The sequence below is a fragment of the Leuresthes tenuis genome, unplaced genomic scaffold (assembly GCF_036924035.1).
Source record: "Leuresthes tenuis unplaced genomic scaffold, fLeuTen1.0.hap1 SCAF_11, whole genome shotgun sequence".
Taxonomy (NCBI): Eukaryota; Metazoa; Chordata; class Actinopteri; order Atheriniformes; family Atherinopsidae; genus Leuresthes; species Leuresthes tenuis.
The window spans coordinates 22,394,470-22,419,068 of NW_027325365.1; the positions used below are offsets into that span (position 1 = coordinate 22,394,470).

The window sequence follows — 24,599 nt, forward strand, 5'->3', positions numbered from 1 at the left end:
AGATTTTAAAAGAAATGAAGAAATTTACAGAGGAGAGGTTTATTTTACTATTGTACACATCTATAAAGAAGAAGAACAATAAGTGAGAAAAATGTTCACTTGACTGTCTGCATGCGGTATTTGAGCAGATGAGATGGGGGAACAAGATGGTGCAGCCTTGCAATATATTGTATGCTTTCATTCTTGTGTGTAAGCGTGTGGCAGGCATAAAACGGGACATAGAGCCTCAGCGGAGACAGACAGTAGTTGGTGCCTGCAGCACGCTTAGAGCTCACAGCGTAATGTATACTTGTTCCTTGCCGTACCAGAGAGAAGGTGACACCAGTCAATCCCATTCTGACAGGGCAGCTGAGATAATAGCACGCTTTGATTCCATGCAATAACTCCTGTCAGTCAAAATGAAAGGCAGCATTATCCCAGAGTAACCACAGGCATTGTGTCATACCAGGTTACTGTATAGTACAGTGTGGCGAGCATAATTAGATACGGTATATTTTCAATCTGTTGTGGTTTTGGATGGAGTGGAAGACAAATGTGGAGCTTTTACCGATTATCTGTGCTATGATGATATCTGTGATGGGGCTGAGAGTGAGATGAACATGTGAACAACTACTTGGCCCATTTTCTGACTGTTTTCTGTCAGGGGTCAGTGGGCGGCCTGTACGTAGGTGCAGGTGCATGCACGCAGGGAGCGAGGAGGGTGAGTGCAAGGCCAGGGGAAGGAGTCTTTCAGGTGGAATAAAAGCATTACTGCAGTGGTGGAAAGGTCAGCTGTAAACTTGTATCAGACTAGTGGTGATCACCCTGTGCTGCAGATCTCTGAGGTATTGAGCAGGCACGCTCTAATGGCTTTGATATATGGACTACAGGACTCCCTGAAGAGGTCAATACCATAGCACTTTGTCTCTATGAGCAATGACCCTCTCAAGCTCCATTTAGAAGCTTTATAACTGCAGGAAATAGGCTGGAAAGGCCTTGAGCAGGGCACAATGAAAGAGAACTAATATGAATGAAGTTTTTTCTAATCACTTCTTCTGTGCTCTAATCGTTGTCCCAATCAATCATTAGTTATGGTCATATAAGTGTACGGCGCTGGACGTTATCAGAGCTAGATTTCAATGTGGTTGAGAGAGGAACAGAGAATCTGAGCGCAATAGAGCTTAAGGAGATGATTTATCATCCCCACTTTTAGGAGGGCAATGACACTAAAAAGACTGTTGTCAAAAAGTGTTTCATCATCCCTTCACGCTGATGGTGAGTCACAGTGTTTAATGACAGTGACAGACATGAGGCTCAGTGACAAATTTGTTGATTTATCTGCAGCTTGGCAAGGGTTGTCTTGAAAAGAGAAATAAAGTTTACAGTTAATAAAGAAAGCAGTGACCGCAACTGACAGAGCACTAAACTGTGCTTGATTTGGGCCACTTTCTCTTCAAACACATGTGGACATAATGGCTGCCATCACGGTCCCCTCTATGTGTATTGATTTGGAGCTAACCTTTCGTGTGAAGTATGAAAGAAGCCACATACTGTTTATGAATGCCCGCTGTAATTGGAAAGAGCAGTTGTTACAATGTTGTTCCACTGTGCTCAATAACAGGCTTCTTCTGCTATTTTTCCTCCATCCTGCTCAATCCTCCACATCCTTTCATTTTCCTCCTCTCCTCCGTTCTTCCTCCTTCCTCCTTGCTTTCCCTGTGTCTTTCCTTCTTCTTTTTCAAATATCACACCTCCTGCTTTTTTCCAGACTCCGAGCTCTGTGCTGTGGCTTTGCTGAGTGACTAAGTGCAGCCCTACAAGCCATGGAGGAGATGGACAGTAAACCCTACCAGCCATTGTCGAAGGGGCGCCATGAAATGGAGATGTCCTACACCAGCTCATCTGATGAGAGTGAGGACGGCCGCACTCATCACCGCTCCTACACCTCACGTGAAACTCTGCCCGACTACACACATGAGCTTCGCCTCACCCTTGGTTCTCACCGGGAAAGACAGGGCAACTACAGCCAACCCCAATCAGGTAACTGGTCATACTTACCAGGGTGTCAGGCATCCCCGTCCCAGGAGAAAATGTGTAATACATATGTTTGTCCACTTGTCCATCGCGTCCCAGTGCAATGTTGATGGCGGTCTCCTGCTAAAATTAAACCACTTTTAGCCCAAGAATTTTAGTATTTATAACCTAATTTCAACAAGACCTCCAACTGATAAGAGCATGTAGATCATCTCTAGCTCTTCTCTAGATGTCTTTTGGATGTATTTTTACTTAAAACACGTTAGATTATGACATGATGATGCATCCGTAAGCTGTTGTTTTTTGTCGTTATGTGATGGGATTTATTAAGCATGAAGAAGAAAATATGTGACGCATAGCCATGTAGGTTTTTGTAACTGTCTTACTTTTAAACCTAACCAGGAACATTTAACTCTGGATCCTAACCATCCTCAGGTGAGAGCGCAGTAGAAAAGTATAGCATTATGAGAGAGAGGGAACTAGAAAAGTATAATGGCTGCTGAAAGAATTGTGCAGGGATCTCTTGCAAGCTCATCCACAAAAGGTCTTTGTGTACACCTTACCCCATCCTGTCTGCCTGCTTCCTTATAAGCAACTGAGGCTCAGTGAATTCTAGAAAGACATGGAACATGGACGTTGTCGCGTTGGCTGTTGACATATTGAAAAAGTTAAACTTGTGCATTTTTGCGCGAGGAAAATTATTTAATATTTGAGCCTTACTTGTGAAACTGCATTATTTTGTGGTGGAGACCAATGTAGCTATTTCACAATCCAGTTCTATTAGCCTTAGTCAACAGAACCCGTGTCTCCACACTAATGAATAACACACAAAAAAGACACACATATAAGCAGGCACACTCTTATACACACACAGAGGTCCTTAAAAGGACCTATGTGAATTACCTATTACAGTTCACAATGAGCCAGAAGGACAGTTGGAGGCAGCCAATTACCTCTTCTTCACGGAGGTGATATTTCTCTCCCACAGCTAAAGTAGGTCAGCCCTGAACCTCTCTGGCCTCACCTGGGGTGGAACACCACCCTTCATTACACAGACACTCAGACAGACACAGTCTGACAGAGGCACACATAGGCACACACGATGACACATACACACAGAAAAATTCTTCCCTGCCAGTGACAAGAGGAGAAATGGGCCAGCATGCGCTGTGATGGATGGCCTTTATGCAGGTCATGTGTGGTGTTAAGAGAGAAACCGCACCTCATCAGGAGAATGCTGCTGTGCAGGGTTCGCGGTGATCAATAGATGCTCACTCTCTCCTACCTCAACCTCCTGCTACCCCGCAGGACTTACCCACCATGCTAACAAGTAGCATTAGCCATTCATAACAGTTACAACTCCTGACAAGCAGGCGTCTGCTGGGATTTCATGGTTTGAATGCCACCTGCAACGGATTTTGTCATACTGTTCGCTATTCAGCACCCCATATAAGGACATTAGTCATCATGATTTTGCTTCAGTAGCTTCCACTAGACTAGCCGGTGGTGTCAGAAAGCACTTGGCTTTTCAGCAGTTAACTGGCCTCTGTGTTTCTATAACAAACACCATCCTCTGCCATCAGTGTCATATGGTGAGGTGCAGAAGACCCCCAAAGCAGCCTTTTAAATGTCAATGGCAGCCGGTTCTGCAAAGCACATCTGTTCATCTTTGGGCAACAGAGTTATATATAGTCCACCCTATCTAAGTAGCCAACTGTTAAGGGGAGACGTTGCCTCAAGTGATGTTTTTAATGGATTACGGTGTTCCTGACAAAGATCAGCCAATTTGTCCCTCCTTCAATTCCCCACCCATGTTCTTCATATTTCCCTTCATCTTACAACCGACACATCTTGCTTTCTCCTCCCTTCCAATCCTTCCTTCCCATCTTCCAGCTGTGTATTTTCCCTAATATTACGTTTTCCTCTCTCTCCGTATAATCCCACATCACCTCTTTGCATCTCTCTACGTTGCACCTGTCTCTGCTAAGCCTGTTTGCATTCAAAAGATAGTGTTAATAGATGGACCATTAAACAATACGATCCACATTTCTGTGATAATTTCACAGTGCATTGGAAAGCTGGCCAAAATAATTATTTTTTTGTTTGCTTATCAATTAGCATAAATTAATTAGTACACGCTTTTTTAACAGTCTGTTTACAAAGCCATGGATTTTTTGCAGCCTAAATGTTTGAACAATTCAAAAACTAGCTACCTCATCTGATCAATTGTGTATTAGTTTAAATTAAACATCTAACTCAATTCATATTCAGACGAATGACTGGTGCAAACCTCAATGTTTCAAAACAGGACTACATGCTGCAATGTTTGACATTACAATGGCTATTGTACAGTTTACGGTTAGGGATATTCACTGAGGTCTATTGGACTATGCGGCATGTCGAAAAAGAACATTAAAGGAGTAGCCTGTGGTTTTAAAAGAGGGACCAGGGGGTCCTGATCAAGCACCCAAATATGAAGACTTGGGAGTAAGACATGTTTGTCCTGTGGGGATGTCCCACTGTAGCCAACTACACCAATCGTATGATAGGGCAACCTACATGACCTAAGCTGATTTGTCATTATGGCAATTATAAGTTTTTGATATGTAGATTTTTGCATCTGGACAGCTGAGGACTCTGTTCAGAGAGGTAATGAAATGTATTTTCGAAAACAGAATGATGTATGTTAAACAACAACTTATGTCTTGGTATATCTCATAATGGAATTTTTTTTTAGTATTTTTCAGTGTAGGGCATTTTTTTTTCAGACTGCTTTCAGGCTGCAGTACAATCCAGTTACGACCGAGATTGTTTTGTCTTTCACTCAAAAGAAGTACTTACAACACTGTGTGAAAGTGGTGTAATGTATAAACAGCTTTTTGCTGAAGTGATCCGGCAGCAGCTGATTGTAATGGCAAGAAATAGAAAGTTATTGAGAGGAATGATTTGCCTTCTAATCATCCCCTAAAATCTTGTGATAGTATAAACTACTTCACTGCAAAATGGTTAAAGGACTTCTCAGTTTGGAGTCGATTCATGTTTGTTGCTGCTGGGAAACAGCCTATGTACTCCTGAATTGTTCTCTTGCAGCCAATTTGAGCTAAACAACAGTGTGTAGCGGTGACCAATCTTTGTCCGGTTTATTTCCAGCACAACAGTATGTGAGCTACAGTTGGTCTTGACCCCATCAACCACGCACAGCGGGGCATATCACTGGTCAATGGAGTGGTCCGCAGGACTGTGGCCTTTATTGAAACGCTGTGGTTCATGTTCGAAGGGCCTGACCTAACACACATATTAACTGCACTAAGTGAGAAGCACAGGAAGTCTTTCTCTGCGGTGGAGCCTATAGGCTACTCTCAATATGGATTTCAATTTGTGCCTTGCTTTCTTCAAAATTATATCAGTTCCATCACTTCCACTTATACCTTCCAAACAGAAAACTGAGGTAGTGAGGAAGAAAATTTACTCAACTGCCTCTACAGGAAAAAATAGTAGAGCTCAATTGAATTGAATTGAATTGAAGTGTAACCAGAGGACTAACACAGTGTATCTGATGTTCTCAGATAACAGTGCTGATGCCTGGGATTGGAGGGCATTCTAATACCTGAAAGCGTATGAAGCTCAATTTTTCCCTCAGTCTGAGTCAATATTAATAAGGTTTGATCTTTATCTGATCTCTTCACCCCACCAAGGAGAATATAGATGAGATCAGTGCTCTGTTTGAGCAGCAGTTCGATACATCTCAAGCTCAATAACGCACATCGGGGCACCCTGAACAGGAAATAGCTTCACAGCAAATGGTTAAGAAGAATTGAGAGTGGCATTTTGATTTGGATTTCTGCTGAAAAAAACTTTTAATAAATGCTTGCTCAAATAAAACCCTGTCTCTTGACATAATTTAAGAGGTGTTCAGTGTGTGGCTTGTAAATCCCTGTCTCTAACAAACACCTGGTCAGCTCAGTTGCGGGAGCAAATAAAAACACATGCTGGTATTAAAGGCTTTACAGCTCCATGTCTGTGTGATCTCAACTTGCATACGTCTCCCCTCCTCTAGATTTAGACTTCTGTAAGGCTGGACAGATGAGAAGCCCAGATTACCACATCCACCAACAGCAGCAGCAGCAGCGTCAGGAGGAAGAGGAGGAAGCCCTGTGCTCTGGACCGGTTGCCCACGTCCACAGTCGCGGGTACTCCCTCGGCGTGGGTTCTGACGTGGACATGGAGCCAGAGGTGGACCCATCTCCTGCTCATGGCCTGCAGCACATGTGGATGCGAGGCCTGAAGTCTGAGCAGAGCTCCTGTCTCACAAGCCGTGCCAACTCTGCGCTGTCTCTCACTGACACCGAACATGACAGGAAGTCTGAGCCTGACAACGGTAAGTGCAAAAAAAATAAAAAATCTCGCTCTTCAAGAGGATTGTGCTCACTATGTAAAATGAAAGGGGAGATTGGTGTTGCAAGTTATTTATCAATTTACCTTTGATGATTTTATTCTTGCATGTACAAAGCATATACTGAAGTCATGCTACTTTTGCGCTTTCGGTATTTTGAGTTGAATTCTATAGAATCTCATTATAATTCAAAGAAAAACAACATATGACACTGTGAATGTTTTAAAGGTTTGAGTCACAGCCCTGGGCAATTACATGATGGAAACTCTTGGCTTTTTGAACTAAAGCTAATGCTTAAGTTCCTCCTTCTTTGAAGACTCTTTGATGTGACTTAATACAGAAAACATGCTATTGGTTATTTGGTGAGCATGTATTAGAGGTGATCTTTGGGCTGACCGGGAATGAAGCTCAAGGAATCCTGTGGTTGACATTCACAGTACATAATATGACACAGTACATAGCAGGGGCAGGGTTTGGTTTAAAGCTATGAGGAGGAGGAATCGAAAGGGGTCTCATGTCCAAAGTGTCTGACTGGCTGCCTGAGGGTAGCTGACAACTGCCTCTGTGGGAAGACTATAGCCTTGAAGGAGGAAGAGAAGTAAAGAGGCGGGGGGGTGACGATATGGGGCCAACTAGAGTAGAGTCTGGGATGGTGCCAGCTATCTGTCGTGCACTGCTGGGCTTGGCTTGGCTCCCTGCAGATGGAGAGTTAGTTAGAGGTGCACACAAACAAAAGCAGAGCTCTCCAACCCATCCCCAAGGGCACTGTCTGTTTATGTGCTGCAAAAAAGGTGGAACGTATTCAGTGGCTGAGAGAAGGGTTGGGTGATAGAGGAAGAGAGGGGGGAATTAGAGATGGGAAGAATATGACACTGGCAAAGCAAAATATGCAAATGAGAGAATAGAAATGGTAATGTAATGGTATAATTAGAATGAGAATAAAAGGAAATAAGTGGTTGAGGTTCAAACAGGTGAAGGAGAAGCTGCTTCCACGTGTTGGACTAAGATAGTCAAAGAGTGAGAGAACATGAGAGATAAGTTGTGCTTGTTTATGTTTGGGTTGCACCCAGGGGTGCTGTTTAATGACAGGCTGACTGGACAGCAAGTCATTCTCATAGAAAATCCCACAATGGAAGCAGTGAGACTGTGAAGGAAAGCGCTTGCAGCATTCCACAGTAATCAATTTGTGATGACTGTGTGCATACGCACCAAAGTTATTACTGTTTGAGATGAAGGACTCCCTCTTCACCCAGGGTCAGAATAAAAGCCTAAAAGAGGAAGGAGGCAGATGGGAATTCAGCAGAGGAACAAAATAGAATAAGGATGGATGAAGTGACAGGAGTGAGAGGGGAGGATTTAAATGTTCAAAGCGTTTGGCTTTTCTGCTACAGTGCGCCCAGAAAGCTGGCTTATGCGTGGATTTCACATGTCATGCGATGATGTATGTCCTATTGCTCTCCAAAACTTTGACACATTCTCAAGCCCTTCCTTTCACTCACTCTCACCCCTCTCGTCAATGTTTTCTTCTGCATTGGTATCCTTTACTCAGCAACCTTTTTTCCTCTGCCTCCAGCAGCCCATTTATTCTCATCCTTTTCCCGTCCATCTCGCTCTGACACATGGCCAGGTGTGTCCATGCGTGGCATCCTCTAATAGGAAATGCATTATGGATGTCACATCCCTCTCCATCAGCACAACAAAGTCTCGCACGCCCCTCTGTTCCCCACGATAATGAAAGTTAGAGCCACTAGCAAAAAGATGTTGGCATAAAGGGGCTGGAATCAAAAAGCTAACGTCCCTGCCAAAATGAAAGTGCATTTTAAGTCGGCCCGACCTTGCTCTCCTTTTGTCTACAGAGTCGCCCCCCCACCCAACTCCCAAACCCATTAATGATGTCAGCTTCAAACTGGCAGGAATCCTTTTGTTCCTAGTCTGATTGAAGCTGACAAGTCAATTTAGTCGCTGTGTGTGTGTTTGTGTGTGTGTATAGGTGTAGACTTGAGCGTGAGAAAAATAGACAGAGGGCATGACAGATTAAGAGAAAGCGAAGGAGAGAGAGAGAGAGATATTCGCTTTGTCCCACATTTCTACGGACGTCTGTCACTTCTGTCTCTCATGCGTGTGTGCGTGTGTGCATGTGTGCGCTCAATGTGGAGGTGGTGGTGGGGGTGCATGTCCGACTGTGACACCTCCCTTGAGTGAGGCAATAGGGATCTACGAGCAGCAGTCAGACCTGCTGACAAACTCAGGAAAATATCAACACCCTGAATTGATGACAGCGTGGCGTAAGAACAGAGGAGAGTGGCAGTAGAAAGACAAAGTGTAGTTCAGCCAGAGTTTGCCAAATGTATGCGTACATGCAGGAGCTTTTATTAAACATGTCACAACCTGCCTCCTTTGCTTGGATTCAGCTGCAACATTAACTGATTCTTTGGGAGCTGGGATCACAGGATGAATTTTAAAACTGGTTTAAATGACTTGAAAGAAAATGGATCTTGCTGTAGATGTTATGACTAATTTATATCACCTCTTTTTGATCCCTGATGAGGATTACGAGAAATGCTTGTTGACTACTTTGCAAACTTTTTGATTTTGTAAGTTTGCTGTGGGCCTTTTTGCCCACTTTGTACTTGTAAAATATTTTCTTAATTTCAGTGAGTCTATCCCTGGTTAAAATAATGATAAAAACTATGAGCACTAATATCTGTGTGTCTTGAGAGGTTTTCACAATACTTTGAAACCTGGCTGCAGTGCACCTCTCATTCTGCCAAAGGAGTGAGGTTAACGCTGACCCTTTGGCCTGGGCTGTGTTCACCTTTTCACTTCATGCTAAAAGGACAGTGACAGATTTCTGATTATTGATTAGACTTTGTGTGTCAGAAACTATTTAACTGCAGGGCCTCAAAATTGTGGTCAGTAGACACTAAGTAGACACTGACCAAAAGTGCACGATACTGAAAACACACTGATTATTAAAATATTAAAGGTAAAGTTATGTCATTCTGGTAGATTGGTTAAATGAGAACGTATTGTAAACTTTTCACATGTTTCTTTGTTACCAGGGCTGCTAACTTTAATTACTAGCTGTGATACATTTGCTTGGGAATTTCCAACCATTAAGAAAAGAAAGTGCTTGGGCAAAATATTTGGGTGCAAACTGCAACTTTAGTTTTCATTGAAACCAAAAGCACTGCCAGAGTGCGCCCTTTGAATGAAAATAAAATTATCTATAGTGTGAAATTTATCCTCAGTTCTAGTAACTACGAGTTACTGTCTCGAACTCTAAAGGGAAAATTGTTCACAGCAAAGTCTGATTTGTTCACGTTTTCTCAGTAAGAAATTCTCAGTTTTCTAAGTCAGGGGTGTTTGGCGTGAATGCCAGTACAAGTGATTGATGCATTCCTACCACAAAGCAGAAGCTTATTTGACTTTTCCAGTGGTGCTGTTGAGCTGGGTTTTGAGATTCAACTAGAAGACTTACCCCTTTACTGGGTTTGCTGGATCCCAGTAAACATTATTGTGTAGATCCAAGTGTTGTAAACTCAGAGGAACAATATCTATAATTTCTACTGCAAACAACAAATAAAAGTTTTATTTCTGAGTCAATTTCAGTCTGACATCTAAAACTATAGAGCAAAGGCAGGAAAGGCAAATGTTCGCCAGTCAAAACAAGTTACACAAACTTTATTAAAAATCTTTAAAAAAAATTGTGGTCTCTCTTAAAAATTTGCTGACTAATGTTAAAATGTCAAATAAAGCTTTGTGATCAGGCTCTGTCTTTAGATGTGTCTTGAACTTTGAGTTTAAGAACCTCTAGTTCTACTTTTAGACTCTTGGTCATCTACATTTCAACCATGCTCTAAAGACCCACAGTGATTAGTTTGTCCTATTCTTTACTTTCTGACGCTGTGTTAATGTGCTGAAGCAGAATGATCACATTAAAGAAAATACTTAAAGAAAAAACAGCTGCCAAAGTAAAACTACACCAGCTCTGATGGTTTGATGGGGAGCGGACCACATGTATATTGGCTGTGGTGGAGCTTACTTCAAATGAAAAGCACGTATATAGTAAGAGGGAAAAAAAGAAGAAAAAAACCCCAAGACCCTGGAACAGGCAATGGTGCAAGTTGAGAAATTCCAAAAAAAAAAAACAACACACAAAGGAAGGCTGCAATTCTTAAAAGAAATCTGGCAACTACTGAAGATAAGAATGTGAGGTCAGAGATTGCTGGCTGAACATAGAGGAGGTGCAAAAACGAAGGGAAAATGAAATGCTGTGAGCAAGAATAAGAAATTACAAAATAAAACAGGAAGTGACTGGGCATAAGTTGAAACCATGACAGCTCCCACGAGCACTGACGTTCTGGGGGTGTAAAGTAATTTCCCTGGAACTCAATTTAGATCCTTTTTCTTGCAGTGGAAAAGCCCTGAATTCTTCAGGAGGTACCCAGAAGCCCTTGAGAACATTTCTGTGATGGAATAGGTCTATATATTTTTCATAAAGAATAGGATTTCTTATTTCTTTTTCCTAGCATGACAACAGGAGACAGAGCCTAAGAGCAGGTGAAACCTGCCATTATTGAGGAAGCTGGTCATTTTTCTTCTAGTATTAAAAATGGAGAAACTGAGAGACAGACGGGCCTCACCAGCCAGTTATACACCGTTTGCTTAAATCTTACAGGGACACAAATGTAAGTTTGACTGGCTACACAATAAGCAACAGGTTACCCATCTCATTATTTCTGTGCAGCATCTCTGTTGATTGATGACAAAGCTGAGGGAAGTCACTGTTGGTTCTTACTTATCCGTTTGTGTATGGATTAACTAAACAAGACTGGGTTAATAAGTGGGCTTTATGGGTGCTGGTCACTGGTGTTCAGTCAGATGGTGAAAGTGCCACAATAATGGAGAGAGGGGAGGTGAATGACAAAGGAGAGATAGAGCTGATATTTGATGCCAGTCTTCTGAAATACTGCAGTGTAGAATCATAAAAAAAAAACTACATTAGCTGTACTATCTGGGTTACAACAGTGCTCTATAATGAGATGCTAATTAGTTGACAACTTTTCCATTAGTTTAATCATTTTCTTTCTCTTCTTGCTTCTTATCTTTTTTCCTCCACTTCTGAGATTGACACATTGGCATGTGTCAGGAAGCCTCTTGGCTTTATATCGCTGCGATTTTCATACATCGTCCTTCGAGCAGAAAGGTTTCTATGGCAACCACAAACAGCAGTCCAGTAAAGGCTCTATTGCTCATTACAATAGATAAGTTTCTCCACTAAAATACAAATATCTGTGTAATTACCAAGGCCTGAGTAAGCACTTGATCCTGATTGGCCGCAGGACATCCATTATTTTTTTTAAGAACTTGACAAGTCCCTCATGACTGTCTGATCACAGTGCTAAATTAATACACTAGAAAGATTTGAGTGTTCCATTTCCGCCAAACGCAACAGATAATGTGCTTGAAGAAAATGGGTTTTTAAATTGCCTCAAACATTTACAGTCCCTGAGTTAGCAATCAAGCTTTATGAAAGCAGTGGTGCTTAAAAACACTGTTCAGTATAGATGTATCGAGACAGGTTAGCCCTCATCTGTTGACCTGACTGGGCAATAACACTGTAAACAAACAAGCAGATCCAACACAACAGAAGACAATGGGACAAAATCACGCTAAGATGAAAATCACCATTTAAATTATCTAAACAAGAAAAAAATGCATTCATACTCAGTATTTACTTTATTCTTGGCTTTGCAGGCTTGTTTTTGGCTAGATTCATTCAAGGATGGTTTAGCCAAATACAGGCTGAGTGTCACTGATTGAATATTAAAATCCTTGGTTCATGTGATCCAACACCAAAATAATGACTAAATAATTTGAACAGAAACACGTGTCCCATACTTTTTCATTTTCATTCAGCATGAATTTATTTACACCCGACAGCTTGTGGCTCTTGAATTTAATTAGAGCACTCTCATTTCTCCAACAAATTTTCATCCAAGTATTAATTCTTTTGTTCTTGTGGATAAGATTCTCATTTGTGAATGTGTCCAAGATGGATGGCAACCCTGCCAATAACCTTTTTTCCCTTCAGTTATATTACAGTTTGTTGCTTCTCACTCTGTCATGTATCTATAAATTGTAAATTGAAGTCTTTTTGGACTTGTTGGTCACAAAAACAAGTAACCTGACATCGGAGACTGCATTTGCGATGATGGAAAGTCTGTAAGATTAATCAATTAATCTACAGTGAATTCAGGATTTCTTTTCATTGCAATTTCCAACCGCATTAGACACTTAGTGCTAATTATAAATCTTCTACAATTACTAAGCAGCCGGAGGAAGCTTTTTTATTTATTTATTTTTTACATATATATATATATATATATATATATATATATATATATACAGTATATCCTTATTCATTTCAGTTTCTCTTGGTATGCTTGTTTGTTAGATAAAGTACAAGCAAAGCTAATTAGAATAGAAAAGTTAATGTAACTGAGTAGACGCGACCAGATCTATACTTACTGACATAAAATGAGACATGAGACCTCGGAATAGACTGCTGCCATTAGACCTTCAAATAAAGTCATTTAAGTTTTTTCACAGTCCGGCTGCTGCCCTTGCCTTGAAATAAGACAAGCATGAATGTTACCTTAAACATAAATGTTACCATAAACATAAAGGTTACTTGGCAACTATAAACTAGGTTGTTCCAGGGCCTTGGGGACCACGCAATGTCACATAGGGCCCTCACGTCCTTTGTAAACATGGTCCATTATTTTTATAATGATGTGCTGAAGTTTTTCAGTCAAGTTTGGTCAAGCTTGTGTTCAAGTTTGAGTTGCAGAGGGTTGGCAAGGTTAGTGGTGAGACAAAGGGTAAGAGAGTGGAGACTGACCACATGGTTTAATGAGCAAGTGGTTGGCTCAGCGAAAGACAAAGGGAGGGCATAGAGCAGAGAGGAAGACGGAGAGGCTTACCAGTGAGTCAAGACATGGCGCAGCATAATAGTGAGCCCTCATTAGAACTGCAGCTAGAACATACTCAGTTAATCAGTCATACTACTTTTAGCTAGCAGTAATTTCATACATTTTTACGCTGTGTTTGAGAGATCATTTAGATGTAGGAATGGAGGTACAGGTTTTTTTTACCAAGAATGAGATTTCAGATGGGAATCTACGTGAGAGGCTTTCTCAACCTTCTGATGCAATTTTGACATCTATATAGCAATGTGGACTTTTAATTAGATGGTGAGTTGAGGGAATTCCAATTGTTTCATGTAAGCTTTCCTACCCAAGAGTTCCAGAAAAGGGCATTTAAGTAACGTAGGTGAAATGGATTTTATGTGTTTTTACTCCTGGAGATGTTGCAAGACACAAATCTGCTTTTGGCAGCTCTGCAGCCGTGAGAACCCCAGTGGAGGCCAGAAACTACAATAGCCTCAGATATAGAGACATCTGCAAATGTGCCAATGCAACAACACATAAGGACATGCACACAGTACTACTGTCTACTGTGTCCTCTAACCTCCCTGGTGTGTTTGTGCGTACAAACACAGGTCTAAGTGGCCACATCAGGCAAACAGCCGCATACTCTAACTCCCTTCTTGCCTTCTTGAGGCCCAAGGGGTTTTGCAGGAATGGATTTGTCTATTAGCTCGTAAAGAACATTGCTCAGTGCCATATCGATCATCTGAGCTGTAACGTTTAGGGTCTTTAAGTTGTAGAGTTGATCTAGTGGTACATGGACTCCCCTGGCTATTTTACCAGTGTGAGAGATGATCAACTTAACCCTGGTGCTGTGCTTGGCCAGAGGAAATGCTATAAACACGTCCGCTGGAGCCAGAAACCATTTTTATTGAACCGCTCATTCGGCCGTCCAGGAGAAGCTGAAGAGCTACCATGAGTCGGCCAGGTGCCTTATTGTAGCAGTGGCTCAGTTGTGTGGTTTTCCTATCCTTTAATAGCAGTCTCATCACGCAGTTAGCCATGCAAGCCTCCGTTCTTGACAAGCTGTCAGGATGTTGGACCCCACCCTGTTGTCCTAATGATGGACCTTTACAGCTCACTGATCCAAAGGAGGACCTACTGGACTGTAGTGCTGGTTGATGAGGGGTTAGGGATGTGTGTATGTGAGAGTGTGCGTGTATGTGTGTTGACAAGTGAACGAAAGCGTAGGACAGAATGAAACAGATAATTTTCTGTTCTGTCTCCTTGTAAATGCTTTTGCCACTTCTCCATTCTCATCTCGCTGCCATGGCAACAGTCATCAAATCAGAACATCAGCCGTAGCTTTCATCTCACGCTGTCCTCTGGCTGCCTACAGGCTGTCTGTATACATAAACGGTGAGATGGAAACATCACACAGTCCAGCCACCACTTGCCATTTTAATAAGCAGTCACATCCTGCACAATCCCTCAATCACCTACACAGCAGAGGAGGTAAAAGGAGAGATGCTTTTTAAAAAAAATAAATAGTCAAATAAGCAGGCTTAAAACTGTTTTTAGCTCTGAGCACTGTTGGAGTATTAAAACGAGAGGAGAGCACGGTGAGTGGCACATAAATAAGCTCGCAGCAGAGAAGAACAATAGCCCTGAGAGTGCACAGAGAGATTAGTGCAAATCAGAGTGTTTTGCACTGGGGAGGAGAGGGGGTGGAAGACAAAGGTGACTGTGTGGACACACATTCAAATGCCTACACGTGCTCATAGTGGATTTTTGTGTGCCATGAGGTCAGTGAGATATATATAGATATATAAATATCTATATAGATATATAAATATCTATATATAGATATATATAGATATATAAATATCTATATATATGTATATTTTGGATCAGTGATAGAAAATCCAGCCACAACTCTGCCTGAGTGACATGAAAAAAGTTGCTGTGGAGGTGAGAAGGAAAGAACCTTTCAAAGCAGAAATATCTAATATTTTTTTCTGGTAGGTATTGGGCACTAAGACACTAGCTTTCCTGGATGGTTAGCTAGAAATGAACAATGATGGAGTAAGGCAAAGAAAAGTAAGAAAATCAAGATCTTTATATCTTGCACAATACTGATCTGAACATGAATCTGTCATTAAGCAGCCCCTTTGCTGTGAAAAGAAGCTGAATAATGAAGGCACGGTTTCTTTGTTAGCGTGATCATCTGAGCCTGCACTGGGATTTGAATACATTTACCGAAAGGATGATGCTGATAGTAATGACAGTGTAGTGGTTTCCCCGCCATTAACAGTGGCTGCCATTTTAGTTTTAGTGCTTGTAGTAATAGCTGCTTCTCAGCCGTGGACCAAACCAATGCAGTCAGGGATACCTCGTAACATGGCTGCATCAGTGCCATTGTTAACGCTGCCATCAAAGCCAAGGTGCCAATAGTAAAAGCTGTCATTACATGGCACGATGCCCTGAGCCTGTCAGACCTCCAGGGTGTGTTCGCCACCTGTCATTATCAGCGCTCAGCCCTGGCAGCTTCGAACAGCTAATGGTCCGCTGGGTCTCACCCAACAATCTGCTGACCGGTATGAGCACTACTGGTTGGATGTCCGGAAAACAACGCACACGCACACATGCCCATCGGAACACGTGCATGTGAACAAACATTCATTCGTGGAACTTCCGTGGAGTGTGAGCCAAAAATTATAATAAAAAAAACAGTAAATGAATAAATACATTTTATATGAGTGTCCATTTTTGCCCCGCATGATGAACTCCGTCTTCTCACTGGAGAATTGTCGGGATGATTTATGGGTGCGGATTGCAACCTTTGTCACATGCAGCTTTTAATTGAAAAAAAAAAGCCACAATAGGACATTGGAAAGCCATTAATTGTTACAGTTAATTAAGGTAAACATTAAATGAAGAGATTTTTAATTGGTTTCTCTTGATGAGGGCAGGGATCTGGGGTGACCAGGATCTGCATGTGTAAATAACTGCAAACTCCTCCAGGTCTTGGCTTAACTCTCTCTCTATCCATGCTTCTGTTTATTTTCCTCTTTGCTTCCTCTCTGCACACACCATGCATGCGTGCAAACATATCACAGACGAGCACACCTTTAGCCCCAATCGAGCTGTCAGTGACACAAATGAGGTGCTTTTGTCAAGTGGCATTGATTTGATGTATGTACGTACTTAATGCTAAACTGGCGGTGCCTGAAGGGATACATTTGTTACGATGAGACATGACAAATTAGCAGAAGATGTCCCCTTCATATTTATAATCCATAGAATTATCCTATACCCAACAACACTCATATAGTCTGTCAATTTTTAGAATTTTTGTGTTGATACAGCCACGTGATTATGAAAGTACACCCTCTTTCAGTTCTTTCAACTCAAGGATTGTACGTATCAGAACATTAAAAAATCACTCTGGTCCTTACCGTGTCTTAGAATTAGGTGAATACAACCTCAGATGAATAACATTACACAACATATTTATTGCTTCATCATTTATTTGACTAAAACAGCCAAAATGCAGAAGCAGCTTGAGATTCGTAGGTATTTGTTTTTGCACAGCTGTCTTGAGGTCCCACCGCAGTATTTCAATCAGGCTGAGGTCTGCACATTGACTGGGTCATTGCAACACCTTTGTTCTTCTTTTTCAGACACTCTTTTGCAGATGTTGTTGATGTGTTTGGAGTCATTGCCCTTTTGCATGACCCAATTTTAAAGCAACATTAGCAAAGTTTGTGAACCTAGCTATGTGCTTCTGACTCGTTTTGAAGTACATTGACTTTTGTTATGCACATCTCTAGGCACAAAACTGTCTGAGAGTGACCAGGGGGCTGTAATAGATGCCACACTGGTTAGCTTTACTGTGGCTTGGCTTTTTTAATTGCTTCTTTGTGGCCTCTTCAACATGACCACAAATTCATGTTAATGACAGTACATTCTCAGGGCTCACGTGGCGATTTCTTTTTTTATGTGTTATATCCCTCAACTGTTTGGGGTGCCAAAGAGCAGAGAAATTCCAATTTGTGTTATTCTCAGAGTAAACAGAAGAGTTCATGATCGACTGACTGACTACAAGGTGTCTTGGTCCTGTGGCTGCTAAACAAGCAACAGATCATCAGCCCTCCACCACCGTGCCTGACAGTTGGTATGATGTGTTTAAACTAAAATGCTGTGTTTGGGTTTCTCCAAACGTGGGGCTGTATATTATAACCAAACATCATCACTTTGGTGTCATCTGTCCAAAGGACATTAGTCCAGAGGTTTTTTGGTGTGTTCATGTCCAACCTTAGCTGTGCTGCCATGTTCTCTTTAGAGAGGAAATTAGATTCCTGGCAGTCCTTTCAAACAAGTCATACTTGTTCATTATTTCTCTAATTTTACTGTTACGAACTTTGCAGTTTCTCTGAGCATTACACAGAGTGATTTTCAGGTCAACTTGCTGAGACATCCACTCCTTGTCAACTGTTTTGAATGAACCCTTGTGAACAGGCTTTCTCACTGTAGAATGATGGACTCCAAACAGTTGAAAATGGCTTTATCACCCTTCCTAGATTGATGAGCAGCGACACATACTTCTCTAAGATCTTTGCTGAAGTCTTTTCTTACTTAGCATCGTGTTAACACACAGACAAATGGTTTTAGTTGGTCTAGACGCGGAAAACATTTTATCGAGATGTGCACACTTGCTGATTAATTAATCATCATTGAAGTGCATTTGATTAGCTGCACCAAGTTGCTTCTTACCATCCTAAATCCTATGGAAATAGTAAGAGTGTTTTTCACACACTGCTTTGGCATTTAGTTAATGTTTTTCAATTATAGATATATCCTGATATATGAAACCTTAGAAATGAAAGAGGGTATATTTTCTTTTTAACATGACTTTATCTGTATTTCCACTGCTCGTCACAGAATATGTGGTCAGCCGCCACTTTTGCCTTATTTATCTGCATTTGCATCATCTGTAAAAAGCCCTTTTCCTTTCTTTTTAATTTCACTGGCCCTCTGAACAGATTCCACCTGTTCTGCATTACTCCTACCACCAGAAAGATAATCATGCAGTTAAATAAATTGCTTCTTAAAATGCTTCAGATTGCTGCTAAAAGCATGAGCATTTTATGGGTGACCTGGGAAAAGATAGTGGTGATGTCTGGAGAGGGGAAAGAACTGAATTTGCATTGCGGCATCTGCAGTTAAATGTGCATGCGCATGTGTGTGTTTGTGGATGGAACAAGCAGACAATTGGAAGGCTGCTTGCTCACCCGGTCACCCTGCTGCAGTAGAAAAGCTTCTCATGGCCAATGCAGGGCTCTTGCCAGTGTTTGACTGAATAGCTACCGCTGTCCAAACAGATGCTCAATGCCATTTCCAGATAATGTTTATGTGTGTGCGTGGGATGTGTTTGTCTGTGGATGTCCACACTGCGTTTGTCTATGTCCATGTGCTTCCATGTGCACTTTGTGTTAGTGTCTCTGTGTGTGTCTGTATTTTGCTCCCAATAGACGTATTTTTTTTACCTTCCCACTTTGTGTATGTCTGTGTGTACAAGCAGACTCAGATCAACAACAGCCGGCACAGTGAGTCTGGACAAAATGGATAATATTCTGTGAGCACTGTGACCAGTATTACACATACACTTAACACTGAGGAGACAAGGTGAAGTGTGATATAGAAAGAGTACATTTAAGCAAACCTTGACATTAATAAAATAACTGTAACATTTTTACATTACCTGCCTCAATGAATCAGTGCAAACAGCAGATTGACTCAATCTGATTCATCGTGACCACATGGAGCTTAGACTACGTGCACACTGCAGGTCTTAATGCTCATTTCCATTTTTTTGCTAAGAGATGTTTTTTCCTCCTCCGGCGCAGAATTGTGATGTCTGTCTCACTTCACTTCACTTCAATGACAAGTCGGATAAAATGCGACATGACTGTTCAGACTGAGGTTGCTTTGAAACACATCAAATACATATCTGATGTAGGACCACATTTGAAAGTGACCTGGGTCTGATTTGAAAAAATCAGATTTGTCAAAAAAAAAAAATCACAAATGGGCAAAAAAGTCTGATTTGGCCCATATTTGCCTGCAGTGTGGTTGTAGCCTTAGTGTAGGAGAAAGCAAGCAAGTAGTAATGATGCCTGGGTAGATGGGTAAACTCCTACTATTCATATGCATGTACTATATTTGAGTAATTTCAGTTTGTTAAACTTTATTTTTGTGCATCACAACATTTTTGTAGCCATAGTTTGTTTTTCTTTCTTTCTTTGATAAAATCATCAAATATCATCCAGAACCACTTCCAGGTGTATGGTCCCAGAACAATCTGAAAAGTTGTCATTTCTGCCATTGGGAAACAGGCTTTCAAACTTTCAAAGATGATATGACAGCTAACTGGAATCCGTGTGTAGGCTAACTTCAGCTAATCACATCAAACAAGTGGAGCCAGCTGTCAAAATTAAATTTTGCCAAACCAGCTGAAAAAAAAACTAAAGAAAAGAAGTATTTTTCACAGAGAAAGCCTTTAGTGTTTAAATGAAAAATTACTCTCCAATTTTCATGTAACTTATGGTATAGCAGCTCTAAGCCATAGATTATATTAGAACTGGAGAGTATTCCTCATCGTTTACTGTCGTCACACCTAAAACTGCAGCTGCCAGGAATCTGGCAAGATGGATTTTCTCATAATTGCAATCTCTCAGATCATACAAAAACCCAGCTGCCTTGAAGGTAAAAGATATCTTGATAGATGTTGAAACTGGTATCATGTGGGATTGCAGTGTCCTTTTTATGCTGTGAGTTGAGTTAAGGGGTTCACATGCACAGTGATTTTTTGGAAGAGCAGTAGCTTTCTGTTATATTTACCAATAATAAACCCATAAACAGATATATTAAGCATGATTTGTATTAATCCTTTTTTAAATGTCTCTGAGCATTCTGTATTGTCCATTTGGAGTCATCTGGTCACCCACTTCTAAGGAGACTTGCCAAAAAGGACGATATCTTAGTTCTTTGAGATCACCCTCTATTCTTCCAATACACAAATGTTTCTGCCCAACATTGATACCAGCCAGTGTTCAGCTTGTTGGCTACAACTGGCCTATCAACAGAAAAGATAGCGCCAACCAAGAGCAAAGTCTTTTTATGTGAAAAGAGTAGAAGAAACTATTTTTTATTAATTTGTATAGATTCATTTTTGCTAATTGAAAGACAGTGTGATGAAGACAATACTTTTTACATAATCAATTGTTTCCCTCACATGAAGGTAAAATGAATGACAATACAATCTATATCAGTTCTTGGCCATCTGCCAAATTATCATTTTTAACGTTGTATTAGCTGAATCAATGCCAATATCGGAGCTCCCCTAATTCTTACCCTGGTTCAAGTAAAGTAACATTTCTTGACTGAGATCTCTCTCAGTTTCTTTACATACTGATAACCACTTTTATCAGAATCCCTACCACTTCTCATGAGGAAAATCCAAGATTTTGAGGACCTGCTGTGTGTCCTTATGGTTCCTAGACTCTGACTGGCAATTGTAGTCCAGGGGAGGCGTCTGATTTAATTAGTTAATGGGGAGAAAAATAATAAGCAGGATGCATGATGAAGCATGAAGGTGAGCAACAGCAGCTAACGCGATAAGCCAATTCCCTTCTGTCCATTTGTAACCTTAGGGCATATCATAACGTAGGAACTACAGATCCGTGGTTTTTAGACAGAGTGTGCTCCGCTTAGTGTCTCTTTCCTTCCCTGGAGGGGTCTGGTGTTACATCCAAGGTACATTCATCTCTTGTTTTTCCATCTGTGGTGGATTAGGGGAATGACTGCAGCCTGAAAGAGGAAGATCCTTGTAGTATTTGAGAAGAAGCAGAAATGAGTCTGGCCTGTGAGGTGTACTGAGTGATGATCACCTCAGGGAAGCATGTGCAGAACCCCCATGTAGCTGCAGAATGAGACAGAGAGAGGGAGATACTGAGGTATGCATCTGACAATAGCTGGATGCAGGTCTTCTCTCTAGTCTTTTTTTTGGGGGGGGGGGTAAGTACCAGTGATGGGTCAGCACATAGATGGACAAACAGAGCAAGAATAAATGAGAGTAATGTCTCATCTGTTTGTGTACCTGGTTACCTCAATCAAATCTAGACCATGCTGCTTTCTGATTTATGGGATGTAGTACTAGCTTTTCTTTCTGCTGTACAAGACAAAAAAATAGAGAGATGACAACTACTGTAGACCAGTTTGGAACTGTGTTTCCACTCATGGAGCACAAAGCAATTGAAAATAGCAGCTAAATATAAATAGCATGGACAAACTACATCATCTTAAGCACTGCTGCTCATTTTCATGGTGTGATCCTGAGTAGGAAAGGCTTATTCAAGAGCCATTTACATCTCGGGTGTCTTAGCTGAATGGATTTCCCCCATATCTCAGGCAGGGGGAGGCAAAAAAGAAAAGGAGTGCAGGAGGCAAGTGGGTGAGACGTGCTATGTATCAAATGTATAGCTGCAGTTGTGTGCTACATTAGTGGAATGAATGTGTGGTGATGCAAGATCATTGCTAATGACTGGCCAGAGGCAGCGAGGGAAAACACGAGAGAGAAGAATCTTTGGATTAATGCTCTCATGACCATTGCAGAGCCATATGAGCCAACTCTGTGAGGAAAAGGTTTATCTCAGGCGAAGAACATGATTGCAAGAATGAAACAGAGACTATAATTGCTGCTGAAATAAACACGGCTGGTAGGTGGTGCTGCAATCATCGGTTAATACTTTAATGAAGATATGATGGCTCAGAGATCAAAAAACTCTCAAGCTGAGGTTATAGCTCCTGCTAATTTTACTTATAAAAGGACTGTGTCTTTGAAGCTCCAGCACACAGAACTGAGAGATGTCTTTTGTGATATCTTTGTCCTGCAGTGTTCACTTTGCAATTTTGAAGCTTTTAAGTTATTTACTATTTTTGTGTTAGTGCAGTGTTATATGGAGGAAACTGATGCGGTAGTCTTATTAATTCATGCTGAGAAGCTGTTTTGTAACTGTTGCTTAACATGTAGAAGCCTTGCTGTAACAGAGCGGATGAACTTGCATGGTGTTGTCAAGTTAGTGGTGGAAGTGATGAAAGTAAAAATCAAGATGGTTTGTGAAAACTTCCTGAATTTGTATAATAGATCTTGCCCCTTGGCAATATGTAATCTGCAGAGACATTTCTTCATAGTAATGTAACCCGGGGGGCACAACTTCTCAAGCCTTCTCACATTTATAGCTGCATGCCTGAAACATGTGAGAATCATTTGATCATCTGAGATAATTCCTGTAACCATGTCTCTTTGAAAAACAGAACCCATAACAAGGTGTACTTTTCTAATCTCTACCTGGTACTTTTGACTCCTAACCAGAAACATTTTCAGATAAGAGTGAACCAGATAAGTTGGCAACAGCACAAAAGAGAGAAATAGACAAGTTGAGAGGATAATGGAAAATGTGCAGAACAAGTGTTTAACTAGCCATCATTTGCCTGAGTAGTCTGCATGTATATTGTCATATAGCAAGGCAGCATGCAGTGATATGTCACAGCCAAATGTCATCATGTAAAGAGAATGTGGGAAGACGTTGAAAATATGCCTCATGACCCGAGATGTAAAGCCAAAGGGAAATGAGTGTGGAAAGAAAGTCATGGTAAGATTTCGGGCTCTTTCTGTGGAGCTGCAACATTTGTGGACCAGTTTATTTGTTTGTCTGACATCACCAGCGTCCCTGCTGGTGAGCTTCAGTTTGACCCGGCCCAGTCTCACCAGAATTCGTGTTATAGATACCTTTGTCAATATGTCCAAAACATAATAGTGTCACAATCCATGGTTTTAAAAAGTGAGATGGTATCATATACCAATGCTGTTGTGCAGTGTTCACCTGATATGACAAAAATCACAAGACATGAGCAGATGAATGTGTTAGCACTAATAGGAAGATTGATGTCACCATCTACCCATGCATTTTGTAACATGTAAACCTAATCAGGTATATTCATTCTTACCCTGACCATGTCCTCCAACTTCTATACCTATAACCATCGGCAGATGAGAGTGCAACTGAAAAGTAAGTGGGGGTGGGGGAGTAGAAAAGTACAATGGCTTTTGTAAGATTTTACAAGACTAGTGTCAAATTGGCATTTGCACAAAGGGTCTGTAGATTAGCACCTTCTGCTATAAGCATTTGAGAGCAACTCAAACACTAGCAATACATGAAAAGTGGATGTCATCACATACTGAGACATAGGTCATCGACATGTTAACTAATCAAAACGTAAGCTATATCTTTAAAGGGAACAGGGTAAGGCCAATGTAGTAATCGTACAATTTCTGTGCCCATATCATGAAACTGCAACGTTTTGCTGTGTGAACCAATACAGTCTTTTTACACTCTCATGAGATCAGGTTGCATGATCAGCTGGCTCTTATGGAAAAAAGTACTAACATGAAGTTGCTGGGCTTCACCAACATGTCCAGAGAAGACTAAGCTGTGTCACAAAAAAAAAAAAAAAAAAAAACACCTTGAAATAAAGTTAAAAGAATGTGGATAAAAAGAAAAAAAACAACTGCAACAGGCTGTATTCAAAACTGGCACTTCAGAGAATCAAATAGGTAGATTTTTATGCAGTTTTAAGACTACATATTTTATTTTGCCAACTGATATCAGTGATCATCTTGCACATAGCTTTTGTTCATTTGTCAAGTCTCTGTCTCCTCTCTTCCTCCGTTTCTCAACACCTCCCGGTATCATCAGCCACAGACTGTAACCACCCGCGGTGAATGTGAATTAACAGACGGCATGCTGCTAGCAGCACCTTGCTTGCAACTGAAACAGATTCATCACACAGACCTAGATACTGCCTTCCCTCACCAATACCCATATACAAGCACACACACACACACGTTTACCCTAGAATAGCAGCTCACATATCATAAACCATGGTGTAACACCGTTCGCGCTTACACATTGTACTTTGTGATCAAGAAAACAATAATATCAGTGACAGATTCTTCTTTGTGGCTTTCTTTGTGATGTGACAGTGCTTTCTGGCTTTCCTGTTGAAGAATGTTGAAGAGAAAATGTTCTCCAGTATTTTCTGATCTGCTTCTGATCCATTCTTTACTTAAAATACGGCCCTGTTCACTTGTCCACTGTTGCCACATTTATATATGACTGAGAGACGCTTGAAAA

General features: G+C 41.1%; 2 protein-coding genes across 2 annotated transcripts in view; one reads left to right on the forward strand and one right to left on the reverse strand.

The window, feature by feature from the left end:
• Positions 1 to 24,599, reverse strand: part of apool (apolipoprotein O-like) — a 353,684-nt gene that overhangs the window by 166,651 nt on the left and 162,434 nt on the right. The gene's annotated exons all lie outside the window — the stretch shown is intronic.
• The window catches only part of tenm1 (teneurin transmembrane protein 1), a 177,242-nt gene that overhangs the window by 12,053 nt on the left and 140,590 nt on the right, over positions 1 to 24,599 (forward strand). Inside the window, exons 2-3 of the mRNA XM_072396098.1 lie at positions 1,748 to 2,019; positions 6,071 to 6,391. Coding sequence (XP_072252199.1) covers positions 1,803 to 2,019; positions 6,071 to 6,391 — 538 coding nt within the window. The 5' untranslated portion in view covers positions 1,748 to 1,802. The remainder of the gene's footprint in view (positions 1 to 1,747; positions 2,020 to 6,070; positions 6,392 to 24,599) is intronic.